We start from the raw sequence: 18,290 nt of genomic DNA, 5'->3' as shown, positions 1-18,290 counted from the left end.
ATCTCATATAGCATGGGAATTGTATGCTGATTGCCTGCTTTAATAAGGTGACTTAACGAAATTCTAAGCTATGGGGATCATTTGCATCCAAAGGAGCTGGTTTCCTGAAAGGGTTTCTTTTTAGACTACTGATTGGAAAAGCACCATAAGATTAGTATTGGTTTGATTTGCCCTGGCAATTAGAACTGTAGCCCAAATGTCCAACAGCCACTTCCCCCGCCCTACCCCCTGGGATCTGTGTCGTGGTATCATGGATCTGTTGCTGGAAAGGGCCTCAAAGGCCATCTGTCACTGATGTATTGGGGTGACATTATGGACAAGTCACTGAGCTTTTTCATCCCATGCTTCAAGAAGCAAAGCAATGGTCTCGGATTTTTTAAAATATTATAACAGAACTTAGAAGCAAGGGCAGGTAATAAATACAAAAGCAGTATGACCTGCAAATGCACAGAATTAGGAGAAACTGATGTTGACCACTAAAGATGAAGAAATGGCATTTTAAAAATCTGTGTTGGGGAGAAGAAGAAGATTGAACGAGGCGATAGAAGCACGGCCAATTAACTTCCACTAATGGGCACCTAAGCCCGAGAGCCTCAGGCATGGCAGCTCTGCCTCAAAGCCACCTGTCCTCCAGCCCCAGGTGCAAAGCACCCAGAGGAGGATGTCCACGCCACCAAAGTCTGTAGCATTGTCCAAGGGCTCACCATCAGAAATGGATATGGGTTTATCAGTAGAAATGACATGAAAGAAGACACATTCCTGCACCAAAGGACCCTGGGTCCTTTTCTTCTAGCTGCTGTTGACATCTCTGTGGGTTGTCGCCCCCATTTCCATGTGAGCTCCCTTAGAGTGCTGACTGTCTGACTTTTCCTTTTGTTTCCCCAGCATTTAGCACGGTGCTGTGCTCATAGCAAGCACTTAAATGCTTTTTCATTCTTCCATTCATTTCTCCATTCACTTCTGTCTCATAGACTCCATAATTTCCTTCAGGACATGCTCAAGCACCACCTTATGACCAAGGGTTTCCTGATGCCAGTTGCTAGTGACCTCTTTCCCTCTCTGCCACCTAGCTTGTATTTATCTACTTTTCATGTATCTGTGTATACTTGGATGCAGTTTAATGATGGTTAGAGATCTGGCCTCAAAGCGAGAGATTCCGGTTCAAGGCCCTATTCTGATATGTGCAGGCTGTGTTCCCCTTGTGACTCAAGGGAACAAGATGTCCAAGACAACTCTCTTCAGTCACAGAGCAGTGCCAGACTGCACTGGCAAAGGGAGTTTCCTCACCAGGAGTTGTGTACACCAATGACATCATGGATCCAGGCCCATTTATGTGGGCACCTGTTGTCTCCCTTGAGAGACTGTAAGCTCCTTGAGAGCAGGGGGTAGTTGGTTTTTGTCTCTGTATCTCCAGTGCCTGGCATAGTGCCGGGCATGTGGTAGACATTTGATAAATGCTAGTTGAACACATCGGTTGTGGCTAATTTTCCCCATCTGTGGTTTTCCCGGGCTCTGCTTTGCCCAGGCCCTTAAAAGCATTTGGGCTTTGAGCCTCATTGAAAGCTTGCCTGCCTTTCCCTAGATCACAGGATTGAGCACCAACATCGACTTCTTACTGAGTCTTTCCAGACACCCCGAGTTTGAAGCTGGCAACGTGCATACAGATTTTATCCCACAACACTACCATGACTTGCTCCCCTCTCCGGGTGCCACGGCCAAAGAGGTTTTATGTCAAGCCGCTCTGGGACTCCTCCTCCAGGAGAAAGTTGTGACCGACGCTTTCAGAGTTCAGACAGAGGGTAAGGATTATTTTTCTCCTTCCAGTTATCAGGTTTTTATGAAGCCAAATCTGAGGAAGCTTACTTTTTTCTTTTTTTTCTTCCCCTATTAATATAGGTGTTTTTCAGAATTGTGCTGAGAGGCCTAGCCTTCCACACTTGATAGGTACTAATAGCACTCATTCATCAGCTAGAATCATGAAATAATAGAATCCCAGAGTCAGAAAGACTTGAGGGGTTGTGTGGCCTGGCCCCCTTCTGCCTCTCACAGTTGTCATGCGGAAAGTGCCTTGAGAACTATAAGGTGCCACCTAAATATGAGCTCTGGGGCAGCTGGCAGCACAGTGAATAGAGTGCTGAGCCTAGAGTCGGAAAGACCTTAATTCAGATCTGGCCTCAGACACTTGCTACCTGTGTGACCCTGGGCAAGTCACTTAACCCTTTCACCTAATTTCCTAATCTGTAAAATGAGCTGGAGAAGAAATGGCAAACCACTCCATCATCTTTGCCAAGAAAACCCCAAATGGGTCACAAAGTGTCAGACACGACTGAAACAATTGAACAACCAAAAATATGAGCTAAAAACCTTTCTGATAAATGGTCATTGAGCCTCTGTTCAAATCCCTCCAGAAACAGCAAATTTCCCTAACTCGTGGAGCAGCCAGCACCATTTTGAGACAATCTTCATTCTTTACACTGATACACAATCCACCTCCCCGTCATTTCCCTCTGCTAGGCCTCGTTCTGACCTCTACACCTAAGCTGAACAAGCAATCACTCTTTCCCATGACCCCCCCTTTTCAATATTTGAAGACAGCTTTCACAGCCTTCCAAGTTTTCTCTTTTCCAAGCTAGATATCTCCAGTTCCTTCATGTTCCCGATAGCCATGTGATGTGGTTTGGAGTCCCCTTCCCATCTCTGTTGCTCCTCACTGGGCATGCTGCGGCTGGCAGCATCTTTTTTAAAAGCCAGAGCCCAAAGCTGAATCCAATGCTTCGGCTACTCTGTAGCCAGCACCGTCTGTGTCCTTTGCTCTGGACTCTGTCCTTTGCTGAATGAAGCCTAAAAGCACAGTGGCTTTAGATGGCATCCATGTCACACTGTTAGCTCATGTTGAGTTCCGCAGGCAGCTGATCCTAACTCCTTAGTCACTAACAGAATTGCATTAATATGCTACATCTGAGCCACTCTCTGGGCAAGTCTGAATGGGTTCAATTGGGTTTGTTCCTTGTTAAATGAATGAATGAATGAGTGAATGAGTGAGTGAATGAATGGATGAGTGAATGAATGAATGGGGTCTCCTCCAGCTCTGATATTTTAGGACTGTACTAAGCTCCCATGATATTGTCATTAGTGCCTTGCTGGTATTTAGATGGGCTTGTTTTCATCATTTCTATAATCTTTTCATCTAATCATTTTGTCCCCAAAGCCTGTTGGCTGCTGGTGATCACTGCTTCCTTCTGTAGGCCCTCTCCTACCATCCCTTCAGTCAGTCCTTTTAGAATTTTGCTGAGAAGAGACATTACGTTTGTTGTTACACAATCCACCTTCTTCCTCATTTTCAAAACTGGACCATTTGTCCCCTTCCAGTCCTCTGGCACCTTTCCCAATCTCCACAGCCAGCAGCATGTTCTTTAAGAACCCAGTTCGAGCGGCCAAGTGGCGTCTGTCCTATTAGCAAGAGGAGAATGTTGATTTTCCCCTTTCCATTGTGTAGTTCACTGACAGAAAAGGTGGAAGCAGCATTGAAGTAGCCTACTTTCACTTCCCCCCTGCCATCATTGCACCATACTCCCAAATAGCCTGGGGACGTAGGAAAAAAGCCTCACCCCACTTTTTGTGCTTAACGCTTTTGGTGAGCCTGGGCTCATTATGTACTTTGGCCACTGTCACACTTGGGATCTGGATTCCCAGCTCTCCTGCTGCTGGCCGTGGGTTAAGTCACCTGGGCCTCTGTGGGCCTCGCTTTCCTCATCTCCAAATGAGGGGGCCAGACTCTGTGACCCTCCAAGTCCCTTTTGGCTCTAGGTTCTCTGGTCCCCATAGATGAGGGATGAAGGCAGGGAGACCAGAGAAGGGCCAGGTGGCTCTTGGCTTTCTTTCACAAGGGTCTTCAGTGCCATGGCTTTCAGGACGCCAAATGCCACTGTTGACCTAGCCCTTCCTCTTGCTGGGCGGCATCTTCACAACACAAAGAGAAGGGCTTGGTATCATTTCTGGAACTGATTTCTTGGCAATCTCATTTGTTTTCTGTACCTGTTTAAGGACTTTCTGCTCTTTAATTTGTGACTTTTTGCAATTTTCCAGATCAGTTCTCACCTTTTGCATCCAATAGTGGAAGAAGACTGAATTTCTCTTACACCAGAAACCTGACTCTTCAGGACGGGAAAAATAGTAAGTAACAGGGACAGGCAAAGCCTGAGCTTATGCGACCTTCTGAGCGAAGGAGAAGAGTCACCATTGTTAGCACCCTTCCAAGCAGAAATGCTCTGCTCATTTAGTGCTTCAGGTGTTCACCACTAAGAATGCTGAAAAGCAGCTAAGCTACAGTCCAGGCCTGTCAAAAGGCTGCTCTTCACCAGTGACCTCGGAGGGGCAGAGCTGTGCAAGGAGAAGAGGGCTAGTCTGGGAATGGGGGGACCTGAGTTCAAGTCACAGCTCTGCTGCCTTGGGCCAGACTCCTCACTTCCCTCACCTTGGCTGCATCTGTAAAAGGCCCAGGGTCACTCAACGGCCTCCATGGTTCATTCCTGCTGTAAATCTTACAAGCTGTGATTCAGATTATGTAGTGTGAGAAACTTTCCACACCACAGCTCTATGAGGTGGGTAGTGTAAGTACAAGCGTTTTACAGATGAGGAAACTGAGGCATGGTAAGTAACCTGCCTGCGGCCTCCCAGACTGTAGCTGAGCCCTTCAGCCAAGTACCAGCTTCTCTGGGCTCATCACCCTCCAGCTCCTGCCTCTCCTCTTCCTCGTTGTCCTCAGCATGTGTCCTGAGCCTCAGCTCTCTGCACCGCAGCCTCTGGAGTTACTTTTGTATGCTTTTGTTCCTCGTACCCTCCCTCTTATATTCCACCTTGGTTCCCTTCATTCCATGTTGGGTCTGTGTCCTTTAAAATCTGAGTAGATCAGAGCCCTCTCTGCAGCTTCTTCAGGTCCTTAGAGGCTGCCCCTTTTTCTTCCTCATTGGGAGCAGGAGCAGGAGCTACTGAAAAGAAGACTCCATAGGACCTGGGTAGTGATTAGCTGCAGGTCTTGACTGATTGATTGGTAATGCCCATGTGACTGGGAGAATAGTGGTTCTGTGGTCTGGCAGAGAACACAGAAAGTTTGGTTCTGGACATATGGAACTTGAGGCACCTGTCCATATCAGGTGGCAGTGTCCTGCCAACGATTGGAGAAATCTATTTGAGAGTCCCCTACATATGGTTACTAGGTCATAGCAGGGTGATCTAGAGCTGCTCAGGACGTCAGCGGCCATCTAATCCAACCACCTCATCTTACAGATGAGGGAATTGAGGCCCATACTAGGAATGCCTCACCCTAGGTCACCCAGAGAGTGACCGACCCCAAGTCCAGTGTTCTTTCCAGCTGTTGCTCCTCAGGGGAAATGTATGCCCCCTTTACCTTCTCTGTAGCCCACAAAGTGCATGACTCATTGAAATACAGACTGGAAAGCACATTAAGGATCAGCTCTCCTCAGTTTACATGGAACAAACTGAAGCCTAGAGAAAGTGCCCCAGAGCTGCCCAGTGAGTGAGTAGCGGATGTTGACACAATCCCTGTCATCAATACTTTAATCGATGTGTTTTCTTTCATCAGAAGAAAAATATCTAGAAAAATCCCCCGATCCAATTCACCCTTTGAACAAAGAACGTCAAAGAGACTTTTCACTGCCCAGTGAAGAGAGCACTAGACGAGGGGCCAGGGAGTCAGGATTGATAGCCAACTAATACCACTCCCTCACCTTCGGGCTTTGGGCAAAGCCAGAGGTGAATTTTCTGGGTCTCAGTTTCCTCATCTGTGACATCCCAAGAAGGATTTCTAGAGTCCCTTCCTCCCCAGACTCTGACTTGACCATGCCAGTGTACTCTGTTGACATGTAGGAGAAACCCCGATCTCAGGCTTTATCCACCAGGAATAAGGAAGAGGCATCCATGCCCTCATGAGAAATAGCACTTTATTTCAATGGAGAGACTTTTGCTTCTTTGTCATTAAATGAATGAATTCCTTTTAGAAATGACTTTTCTCATTTTTTCTTCTTGTTCCTAGAGGTGACCATAGCTGTCAAGTACAACCGGGATGGGTCCTACACCATGCAGGTACGTCGCCTGGTTTTGTCAGAAGGATCTTCTGATGGATTGAGCGTGCATCTGACTAACCCGAGTCATTGCTTCCCTGAGCCACTGCCCAGGCGTTCTTATTCCAGGCCAGCTTCTGGAAATTAGTTCTATATCATTTGATTCTTTCTTTTGTGTGTCCAGATTAGCTGTCACTCTTTCGTAATGGAAATTGAGCAAAGCCACATGCTCGGATTTGAGATAATCTTCTAAGCCTAACACATAAAGGGCACTGCCGTATGTCTCTGAGGATGATGGCTGCACCGTTGTTGGTATTTTGGGAGAAGCACATCTTTTCCCGTTGTAAATAGGCAGCAGGAGAGGTCTGCTCATCTCTGACCAAGATTGGTCAAGGCAAAAGGAAAAATTTAACAAAATATGCGTAAATTCAAATTTAGAGAAAAGAATCAAACAAGAAGGCCCAGTAAGAGAATCTTCTTCTGGCGAGAGCTGTCCCTCTGTCACATGCTTAAACAGCACCCACCATCCTTCCAGGTGCACAACTTATCTAGGAACCTTGGCACAGATTGAATTACCTTCTCTAAGAGTGAGAAATTAGGAAGATCAACCTCATGTAGACAGAGTGAATGTTAAAGCTGTGCACAGTCTCTCCTCGGTTTCCTCATAGTTCTTTCCATAATGTATTTGAGCAGGGGGATGGGAGGATTGCAGACTTCTGCCAATCTGCCTATAAAGACGCTCTCATCGTTTGTCACTTGTATCTCCACTTGTGAGCTTGGACAGACTTGGGAAGGTAGTGGAGGACAGAAGGGCCTAGCCTGCTATGGTCTGTGGGGTCACTTTCCAGTCTGGTGTCACTTACTATTACATAAATACTCACATGGTTGGTTAATTGGGAAGAAGAGAAAAATGCCCCCAGACTGGCATTATGTTTCATCAAGAGGGTGTTGGGATATCGGTAAATTAGATCAGGGATGAGCAGACCTCTCTTCACATGCCCTACATTCCAGCCAGGCAGGTCTGCAAGCTGTTCCCCAAACTCACCCTGCTGCTGTTCCTTTCTGGCCTCAAAAGTATGCTTTCTTCCCTTCCTTGTCTTAGAATCACTTACTTCTTTCAGGGCTTAGGCCAGTGCCGTCCCCTCCAGGAAGCCTCTCCTCCTCCACCCAGTTGCATGTGTGTTCTCCATCTTGAGATCATTTTGTGTTTCTTCTCTGTGCCTGTGGTCTCCCTTCAGTGGAATCTAGGGTCTCTGAGGGAAGGAACTTTCATTTCTGTCTTTGTACCTCTAGCAAGGGCACTTGAAAAATGTCTGTTAAATTGGATTGAATTGGATTAACAACATATGACAGGCCTTTATTGCAAAACCACTGGACAGCCCTGCCCTAAAATCATGGTACCACTCAGCTAGAGGAACTAAACTCATCAATGTTGTGCAACGATGCCCCCTGCCATGGCAGACATAACCTTCAACCCTCACAAGGCACCTTTTTAGGCCTAGAGATGGTGATAGATGAGTGGGCAAGCAGTGCAGTCATCGAAGGCATGGAAGAAGGCTATGGCATCCACTTTAGGCAGTGATGAGCTCCTCAGACAGTGATGCCCATCTTGCTGCCACCACCCTGGAAGGCAGGGAATGTCTTATTTCTCTCTTTCTATCCTCAATAACTAGCACATTACCAGGCACAAATGCTTGTTGATGGATTGATTGGAGTGGTTGGTCGATATTCCATGGCAGACAGTCTCTTCACAGCCACATGTTGAAGTGAAAGCACATTGTTTGTGGAGCACAAATGAATGACTTGCCTTGGGAGCAGTTTGAGACTCTCCTCCAAGGAGGCATGTCTTTGCTTGTTTACAAGGTTCTTTGATCATTGCACCCACAGTGGTCACCTTGTTTCATGATCCTCTGATGGCTACTGTCAGAGGAAGCAAAACATGGGACAGTGTTGGCTTGCCAAAGAGTTTTGCCACCAGCTTGGAGGTGGACTTGCACAGAGTGAAAATGGAGGAGGAATTCTTTATAGATGGTGAGGTCCTTCAGATGCTCCCAGAGACAGTGGTGGTGTGGTGGGTACAGCACCAGGCCTGGAGTCAGGAAAAGCTTTGTTCAAACCCCAGCCTCAGACACTTAACTAGCTATGTGACCCTGGGCAAGTCACTTGACCTGTTTGTCTCAGTTTCCTGAGCTGTAAGGTGAGATCATAATAGTATCTACCTCCCAATGTTGTTTTGAGGATGAAATGAGATCATATTTGTAAAGTGTTTTACAAACATAAAAGCATTAAATACTGCTATTATAATTAATATAATCATCATTATTACCACTAATGATTGTATTAAATACATTAATTATAATAGCAGTATTTATATAATACTCTCCTCTGATGCCCCATTATAGCACAGAGGTGATCCTCCCCTCTTCTCTAAGGCTGTGTCAGTGGAACACAAGCTCCTTCTAATATCCTTCCTAATATCCTGACTATCCCAATATTTTGCATAAAGTCCTTAGTTTCAGAAAATTTGAACTGGAGCTATATCTCTGGAAAAATATGAGCGTACATAGTTCTGTTTTAGTATCTTTGTTTTTTAATAGAGTTGTTAAAAGCTTTGGGGAGACAATAAATAGTCAAATGATATGAACAGGCAGTTTTCAGATGAAGAAGTTAAAGCTATCTATAGTCATATGAAAAAATGTTCTAAATCATTATTAACTAGAGAGATGCAAATTAAAACAACTTTGAGGTACCACCTCACACCTATCAGATTGGCTAGTATGACAGAAAAGGAAAATGGTAAATGTTGGAGAAGATGCGGGAAAATTGGGACACTGATGCTTTGTTGGTGGAGTTGTGAACTGACCCAACCATTCTGGAGGGCAATTTAGAAATATACCCAAAGGGCGATAAAACTGTGCATACCCTTTGATCTAGCAATACATCTACTAGAGCTATGTCCCAAAGAGATTATGAAAAAGGGGAAAGCACCCACATGTAAAAAAAAAATTATAGCAGCTCTTTTTGTGGTGGCAAAGAATTGGAAATTGAGATTTTGCCCATCAACTGGGGAATGGCCGAACAAGTTGTGGTATATAAATGTAATGGAATACTGTTGTGCTATAAGAAATGATGAGCAGGCAGACTTCAGAAAAACCTGAAAAGACTTATATGAGCTGATGCTGACTGAAGTGAGCAGAACCAGGAGAACATTGTACACAGTAATAGCAACACTGTGCAAAGATCAACTTTGATAGACTTGGCTCTTCTCAGCAATACAATGACAAATTGTATATCAAGGCAATTCCAAAAGACTCATGATAGAAATGCAATCCACATCCAGAGAAAGAACTGTGGAGTCTGACTGCATATTGAAGCATACTATTTTCACCTTTTTTTGTTTGTTTTTTCTTTCTTACGGTTTTTCCCTTTTGTTCTGATTCTTCTTTCACAACATGACTAATGTGGAAATGTGTTTAATAAAATTGTACATGTATAGTCTAAATCAGATTGCATACTGTCTTGAGGAGGGGAGAGGAGGGAGAAAAAAAATTTGGAACTCAAAGTCTTATGAAAGTGAATGTTGAAAACTACTTTTACATGCAGTTGAAAGAAATAAAATGCTATTAAGTGAAAAAATAAAGTTTTGGGGAGAAAACAAGCCATGTAGGATTCTAATGCCAACATTATTATTATAACAACAATGTTATAGATGTTTTGTTAATAAAAAATTTCTGTTGTGTTTCAGATTGAAGATAAAACTTTCGAAGTCCTCGGTGACCTTTGTAATGATGGAGACTGCACATACCTGAAATGTTCCATTAATGGTGTTGTTAGTAAACCTAAACTGATTATCTCAAAGAACACCATTTACCTGTTTTCCATGGTAATGTTTCTTTTTTACAGTCCCATGCTTGGGTTTAGAACACTGTCATGACCATAGCCTTCTGCTGGGAGAAAGGAACTAGCTTTCTATATTTGCATTTCCTCTACGTACTCCTGTTTCATTCATTTCTTTTGTCCGCACATTTATACTCAGATATACGTCCTTTTATATAAGCTGACCTACTTGTCTTATATTTACTCCCCAAACTGTCTCTGTCTTTCTGATAGAGTCTCTCCTGTAGCCCAGTTGTACATATGCCTTCTTTCCCATTCATGCATACATACACACACCTACTTCAGCTACTTCCCTGTAATTGCCCGTGGTTTCCAAGACGGCTGTGAGGAGAATCTGGAAGATGAGCTTAGAGAGTAGTATTTCTTGTGCCCAGGGAACAGGGGCTTAGTAACTGCCAGCAGAAGAGCTGACTAATGTTGGTATCTTTCGCATAGAGAGCCAGGGAGAAGTAGGAATGAAAGAAAGGGGGTTTTCAATGGAAAATGGTTTGGTTTTTCATTTAGGGACTAACCTTTCAATACAGCTTTCATTTCTATCATTTTATATACCCAGAGGAATGGACATGCTACTTAGAGGCTAGTCTACTTCCATGACTTGCCTTAGAATCAACTATAAGGGAGATATTTCTTCTATTTGATATTTCTTAAAAGAAGAGAGAGGAGTGGGTTTTCTTATCTCATCAAAGGGCTACTTTTCATAGTCAAATAGAAGGCTTCCTCTATTGTGTATGTTAGTTTTAAATAAATATGACCCATGAGCTAAGAATGGTTTTTACACATTTAAATAAGGCCTTATTGTATTTAAAAAATAGAAAACAAAACAACACTCTGACCTCATGGCAATCCAAAAACATGTAGCCAGCATGATTTGGCCTTTGGCCAGAGTACTTTGACAACCCCTGTTTTAGCCAAAAAAAATCATCGCCTATGACAAGATTAGTGATGAGCTGAACCAAGTGGGTTAGAATTAGCCTCCTACATGGCTCATTTTCTCCTCAAAGCTTTTGACAACTATGCTAAAATACAAAGATATTCCAAAAGAACTATATAACTTCATATTTTTCCTAGAGATACAATTCTGGTTCAAATTTTCTGAAACTAAGAATTATATGCAAAATGTTAGAAGGATAATTAGGAAAAAAAAATCATGATTCCTCATCAGACCCATACTCCAGTTTGGAAAGCTTGGTAGGGCTGAGCAGAGCTTGTATTCCATTGGCATAGCCTTGGAGAAGATGGGAGGGTCCCCTTTGTGCCTCCCTGAGTTATTAGAGGAGGACTCTTTTAACAGAGATCCAATGTGTAGTGTACATTAAAAATTACTCATGTTTGAGTAGTACTGTGAAAATTGTGGACCAGAAATCAGCTACCTTGCATGCATTAGTAAAGGTGAAATAACCAAATCTGAAATGGTTTTAAGGCATTGACTTTGGTTTGGGTTGGTTTGTTTGTAGGAAGGCAACGCTCAGATTGGCATCCCAATGCCTAAATATTTATCTTCAGCAAGTACTGAAGGAGTACGGGGGAGTACCCTGGCACCAATGACTGGGACAATTGAGAAGGTAATAAAGCAAAGTGTGGGGGTGGAAAACAAGACCTAGCTAGACCCTTTCTGTTTATCAAGGTGTATTCATAATGCTGGCCCTCTTCTGCCCTCTCAGATCAGCCTGGGGAACTCTGAAAGCGAAGCCAGCAAATAGTGGGATTAATGCTATTTTCTGAATATGGGGATTTCATTTCAGATGATAAACAAGCTAAACTTGTTTTAAAGCAGTAAAAGATAGAAAATACCTAGAATTTTCCCAAAGAGTTCATTTTTTCTTTTGATTGCTTTTTTTTTACTTTTTAATTTTTGTGGCTATCTTTTTTTTAATAACACTTTCACCAAATATATCCCATCCCCTGTATCCTACCTGGGAAACCATCCTGTGTAATAAAGAATCAAAAAAAAGGGTGGAAAGGTTCAGCAAAACTAATCAACGCCTAGTAGTATATGCAGTATCATATACCCATAGTCCTTCTCTTCTGAAAAGAAAGAAGAAAGATGGACCTTCTTATCTCTTCAAAGGACTACTTTTCATAGTCAAGTCAAATAAGAAAAGGTTTCCTCCAACATGTAGGATTTAAATAATTTTTAACACTTTTAAAATAATTTTTAAAATATTACTACAACCGAAGGTCATGTAAATTATGTCTTGATATCATTGTATCATTAAGGCTGAATGTACGTTAACATCGCTTTCAAACGTGGCCGCTGCCAAGTCCCCGTTTTTGAGTCCTGACTATTCTGAGGGAGTCTCTCATAATTTTTGAGCACATTGAGCAAGATGCTTTTTGTAGTGTTTGCAGAAGAGAGAGTAGTGGAGATTTGTGTCTAGGCTTGCCAGAAAAGTCAGTTTTGCCTGCAGGAGGCTTCCCCATGGACAGATCTCAGATGAGGAAAGCCCAGAGAATCCCCCAGAGAAACCAGCCTCTGAGCTCCTGAAGTTCTTTGTCTTTGGATCATGCCTGCACACCCCAGACTGTTGGCAAAGGGCTGTTACATTCAGCTGTAGGCACTGTTTGTGAGGCTCCCCGAGCACACCTGCACCCCCTTTGAGGCTGTATACCTGCAGCTCAGTGGGCATCAACTTGGGCTTGAATGGCACCTACTACAGAGGGCACACCAGTAATTCTCCAGGCTATACAAACTAACCCACACCCACCCCTTAATTAGGAGGGGGATAATTGGATGTCATCATATCCTGCAACTTGTCTGCATGTTTACTCTGCATCAGATTTGGATGTCCAAAATAATCTTTGGGGTTGATTTAGTTGAGGGCAGATATGAGGAGCAGTGCTAGGGACTACAGTGGGAGGGGGGACTCCTGGAGTACTCAGCGGCACCCCACCCCCCGGCAGAATTCTCAGTCTTCCCCTCTGCACGTACATACGTATCCAAATCTGCACAAAGACAGGCAGTCACTCCTCTGCAGAGACTCCTATTGTGTGGCTGGGGGACACACAGGGCTGTCCAGAAATGTGGGGGCTTAGGGCTCAGTATTGTGCTTGCACGGGATTCTCCCAATTTGATTGTACCTACTTAAATTCTAGCTGTTTGTGAAAGCTGGAGACAGAGTAAAGACTGGAGACATCTTGATGGTTATGATTGCCATGAAAATGGAGGTGAGTAAAAGGAAGTGGCCACCTACTCAAGAAGGTGAAGGATGTTGGCTCTGCTCTGGTGTCAGAGGATCCAGATTCAGAGCTGTCTCCTTCTCTGTAAAATGAGGGGGGTGGATTCTAGCACCTCCAGGGTCCCTTCCAGCTCCAACCTACAGTTAGGGACAGTATAACATAGCCGTCCTTGAAGCTAGCAAGACCTGGATTCAAGTGCTCCCCTTGACACATCATGTCCCTAGGACCCTGGACAGACCACTGACGCTCTCAGTGCTCCTTCTGGGCAGCACCCTCACCTGACCAGTCCCTCACCCAGGAGTGTCCCAATAACATCACAGGACCAGTGCTACTCGGCTCGGCACCAAACCAGATTTTTCTAAACTATTTTTGCCTTGTTTTACCTTTCAGTAGAATCTTAAATACTGCAAGCCATCCATCACTTGAAGAGTCCACTTGAGAAAACAAAGCAGCATAAATGGTTGATCTTAGTATGTTGGCATTTTCATTTGTTAAAATTCATTCATCACCTCAGCTTCTGAAATGACTAAAGTTATTACTAGTTTGTAGATGGGCAAAGGCCTGGCAGATTTTTTCCTCCCTGGTTTCCATATTTGAATGACTTTCAAAACAAACAAGGTTTATGCCAAACTGAGGATGCCCAAGCAAAGGCGAAAGAGAACCATCAAGTCCATTTTTGAAATAGCCATAGGTATGAGGGTGTTTGATATCATGTAGACAAAACGTCCAAATGACTGGCTAGTTTTTCATGTGAGTGTTCTGGCCCAGCGTAGACACAACCCTCCCTTGAGCTGTGACTACCTGGGGCTGGGGGAGGTACCAAAGTGTGACCCTGATGGTGTGGTCTTCTTTCTCTGCAGCATACAATTAAGTCCCCAAAGGACGGCACGATCAAGAAAGTTTTCTTCAAAGAAGGTTCTCAGGCCAACAGACATGCGGCATTAATTGAGTTTGTGGAGGAAGAATCAGATGAAACTGAATCCAAATTGAATCCAGGCAGGAGATCTGATGCTAAATAATTTCTTACTTGTCTGCACCAAATACAAAGTGCCTTCCTACTTCCCTAGGAGCCATGACAAGCAGGACTTTTATTCATCAGTATTTTGGTTTCCGTTGCTCTTTTATAGTGAAAATCATGCACTTGAGCCCTCAACATTATAAAATGTCAAAAATATTTTAAATTTATAAAAATTAAGCTAAATTTGTATAACCAGAAAGGGAAACAGCTTCACATTTTTCATTTTGTAGACTTTTGAGTGAGGGAGGCAGGTCAAAATGGAAAGAAACTGAATGAGAATAAAGTGCTGTCCTTCAAAATTGTCAGACCACTTCAGATCCTTCCAAACGACGTTAGCCAGCTTCTATGTGGCTTGCTCAGGGTCATGTTCTCTCCATCAGATAGCTGCTTATTTACATTAAAAATAGGATGATTTCTTTTCTCTCTTTGTGATTTGCAGCCTTCCATTCAGACATCTTACCTTTCCCTTACTCATTGTACTTCCTGTGTTTCTTAAAATACAAATACATTTGAACCGATTTTGGATCTGAGTGAACAGCTGCCAGACAAGGTCACAAACCCTGGCCGTCGCCCCATTCCCCAATAATTCTTCCACTTTACAATCTCATGTTTTATTTTGGAGTATTTCAAAACAGGAAAAATGGTAAAATATTATTTCTAATGTAATGATTATTTAATCAGCAACTATTGAAAATACGTATTTCTCTTAAGGAAGGATCTGGGAAATACTAGATTAGGAGACTGGAGATCTGGTCTAGTCCTGACTCTGCCACTACTATCTCACTGATTTCTCTGAGTCTTAGTCCTATCTCCAAATTGAAAGGGCCAGATTAATGATTTCTGATGTTCCCCCAATGCTAATCTCCCTTCATTTTTGTCCTTTGCCTCTTTATAAATGGTCTCGTTTTGTCTGCATCATTGGCCAAAGTGACCTTTCTGTTTTTCTGATTCCTGGGCATTTTACACATGTCATTCTCTGTATCTGTCCTGTAGTAATTTTCTAAGAAGTTGACTGAGTCTTGGGGAGAAAATGGTAAGCTATTAAATGTTGCAAATATCGTTGTCCTTTTGAGTTGTGATTCAGAACACCATCTTAAAAGAAAATGATAGCCAATAAAATTTTCAAATGGAAGAAATGCTTATATTTAAAGAAAAAATGTGACTGCTTAAAAAGGAAAATATATCACCTGCCTTCATGAATAAGTTTATAAAAGGCAATACCCCACCCCACCATACACCCAAATGTTTTGTCCTAGGGCAGGGGAAAAAAATTTAAACAATTTTATGGTGCCAAGAGTAGTAGTTTAAAATTTTTCCTCTAGTACTTGTATCAAAAATTTTCCCCTTAGTCACACTAAGTGATCTTGACCCCTGCATCTGCATGCATTTGGTGGATCTTCATTAAACAGCTATTAGTACATCACATTGTGTGTACCCCCCACCCCCAGGGGGAGAGGTTGAGGACAATCCCTGCCTCTGCCCTTGAGAAGCAGATCGCTACAGAATCAATATCTCGGAATCATAGAGTCTGAGTCGGAAGGGATCTACTCATGCTATGTCCTCCAGCCTGTACCAATGGCATGATATACAGCAGTATTTTAGGAACATTGATTATTATTACAACTCCTGGAATCAGGAAGGGCTGGTATACTCCCACCTGCAAAATTAGCAGACTACCACCTGATGGTGGGAGGGGGGATTAGAGATGAGGAGACAAGTTAGACAAGGAAGAGATGATGAGGAGAGAACAGCAATACTTGGATTCTCCCTTTCTTCCTTGCTGGTTCTCGGAGGAAGGCAGAAGCATCTGAGTTAGAATCTTGTCTCTGGCTCTTCTCTGTGACCAGTGGCATGTCACTTAACCTTTCTTGAAGCTTCCTCATCTATAAAGTAGAAACAATACAATCCATGGTACCTGCAGAAGCAGCTGGGTGGTGTAATACCTAGAGTGCTGCCCTTGGAATCCAGAAGGCCTGGGTTCAAATCCAGCCTCAGATACTTAGCTGAGCAACTCAGCCTCTTACTTCCACATTGATAATATGGGGATAATGCTAGCACCTACCTCACAGGGTGGGTGTGACTGTCAAATGAGATAATGTGCAAAACACTTTGAAAACCATTAAGTACTATATAAATACTATTGTTATTAGTTCACAAGGTTTTTATAAGGTTCATGTAAGGCTCTATACATATATATCTGTAATACATATATAATACATATTTATATAATATGATATAACAATATATGATATATAATATGCAATACATTATATATTAAATATATAACATTGTTCTATATGATCTATATTAAATATATTGTATAAAACATTTTGCAAACCTTAAAGCATGTAGTTCTCAAAATTTTACCTGTGGACCCCTGGGGTTCCCCAAGACCCTTTCAGGGAGTCCCTAAGGTCAAAACTATTTCCATAATAATACTAAGGTGTTATTTGCCTATCAAAATATTCCTCCCTTTTCCCACCGCATATCTGTGTGAGGCCAGATTTTATTTATAAACTTCAACCAAAACAACATATCACAGCAGACTGAATGCCAAGGCGGATAGGAGAATCCGGCTGTCTCTAAGAGTCTAAAGGGGTCCTGAGGCCAAATAGTTTGTGAATTCCTGCCTTAAAGCATTATGTCAGTTATGATCATATCTCAAAATTAGCAAGTCAAAAATCAGAAATGTGTTAGGAAATGAAGTCTGCCTGAGATCCTTTGTCCAAAGCTGTCTTCTTGACTCCTGTTGTAGTTTTTTATACGTGTTCGAACACTAACTGCTGTTTCCTACATTTGTGACGTAGAGCGTATCACTTAACCATCTATTTCCTCATCTGTAAAATTAGGAGATCATACCTCCCAGATTTCTTCTCAAGATAAAGCTATGATCCCCAGGAGAAAATCCAGTCAGTCGTGGGAGATAGAACCTAACAGCTGAGAGGTCGAGTTCATTACCTAAAAGAGGAATCCTTAGTTCTTCTCTTCGGTCCCTGAAATTTTCTCCTCTTCCTTACTCACTTTCTCCCTCGTCCTCTAGTGTCAATCAGCTAAAAGTCTGGCAGGTCAGTGAAATCAAAGCCACCCTGTGACCTGCCTGCTGGCAAGCTGTGCAGAGGAAGCCAACTGCTCAGTGAAGCAAACCAGTGGTGGGTGGAGACTCTCCTCCTTCGGTACCTGTTAGCCGCTGACCCCAAACTCGAAGACTTTGATCCTTGGGCATGCATTTGTACTGGCATTTGGGAAGATTGCCCAGTACAAGTGTATCAGTTATATCCTGAGTTTCTTCTGCTGACTCACCTGAACCTATGATCTGTTTGCCCCTCCATGATTGAATAATAACCAAGTCACCCAATCAAAAAGCAGTAACTAATTGGTTACCATGTACCAGGAACTATGCTAAACACTGGCGATACCCTATATCCTTCCCTCTCTCCCTCTGATTGTCTTTCTCAGAAATAGTTAAAAGTATTCAGCTAAAAAGTGTGCAGTCTTTGTATAGCCATAACACTTTTTCTGCTGCTATTAAAATATTTACAATGTCACTAGTAATACTTTGCACTTTCTGTTACAGCTTTCATCTAAAGATCCCCCAGACAGCTCTCTGAATATTAATTCCCTAAACTCCTAAGAAGAGAATTCGATTCATTCTCTAAATAAACTGGAGACAAACAAACTGTCTCTTTCTTGCTCATTTTAAATGAAAAACACACTCAACCACCCCAACCTGGTCACTGCCTCCTCCCTTGACTTCTGGGATGCTGCTTTTGTCTTGGTTCTCTTCTTCCAACCATTTTTTTGGTAGTTGAGTTTACCAAATTTTCTCCCTACTTACTATATGTAGGTGTCCCCCAAGGCTCTGTCATAGGCTTTACTTTCTATCCTTTTTTTCTTCATTACTTCACCAGCTCCTTTGGGGCCCGTTATTATCTCCATCCAGATGACTCCCAACTCTGTATAAGCAGGCCTTATCACTGTCCTGGGCCATCTTCTCTCCTTGATCCCACCCACCCAACTTCTTATATATACTCCATTCTCCCCACCCCCACAGTGTCATCCTAGTTCAGGCTCCCCTGTGGCAATAGTTTGCTAAATGGTCTTTCATTTCCTCTAGTCTT

The 18,290-nt window shown here is 42.9% G+C and overlaps 1 protein-coding gene across 1 annotated transcript in view; it reads left to right on the top strand.

The window, feature by feature from the left end:
- Positions 1-15,234, top strand: part of MCCC1 (methylcrotonoyl-CoA carboxylase 1) — a 60,036-nt gene extending 44,802 nt beyond the window's left edge. The window contains exons 13-19 of the mRNA XM_036753852.1: positions 1,583-1,799; positions 4,087-4,173; positions 6,053-6,102; positions 9,826-9,963; positions 11,432-11,539; positions 13,071-13,142; positions 14,015-15,234. Of these exons, the coding sequence (XP_036609747.1) occupies positions 1,583-1,799; positions 4,087-4,173; positions 6,053-6,102; positions 9,826-9,963; positions 11,432-11,539; positions 13,071-13,142; positions 14,015-14,173 (831 nt within the window). The 3' untranslated portion in view covers positions 14,174-15,234. The remainder of the gene's footprint in view (positions 1-1,582; positions 1,800-4,086; positions 4,174-6,052; positions 6,103-9,825; positions 9,964-11,431; positions 11,540-13,070; positions 13,143-14,014) is intronic.
- The last annotated feature ends 3,056 nt before the right edge of the window (positions 15,235-18,290 follow it).

Source organism: Trichosurus vulpecula, chromosome 4, assembly GCF_011100635.1.
Source record: "Trichosurus vulpecula isolate mTriVul1 chromosome 4, mTriVul1.pri, whole genome shotgun sequence".
Classification (NCBI taxonomy): domain Eukaryota; kingdom Metazoa; phylum Chordata; class Mammalia; order Diprotodontia; family Phalangeridae; genus Trichosurus; species Trichosurus vulpecula.
Note: the sequence above shows the minus strand (reverse complement) of the source record. Positions and strands in the feature narration are given on the sequence as shown.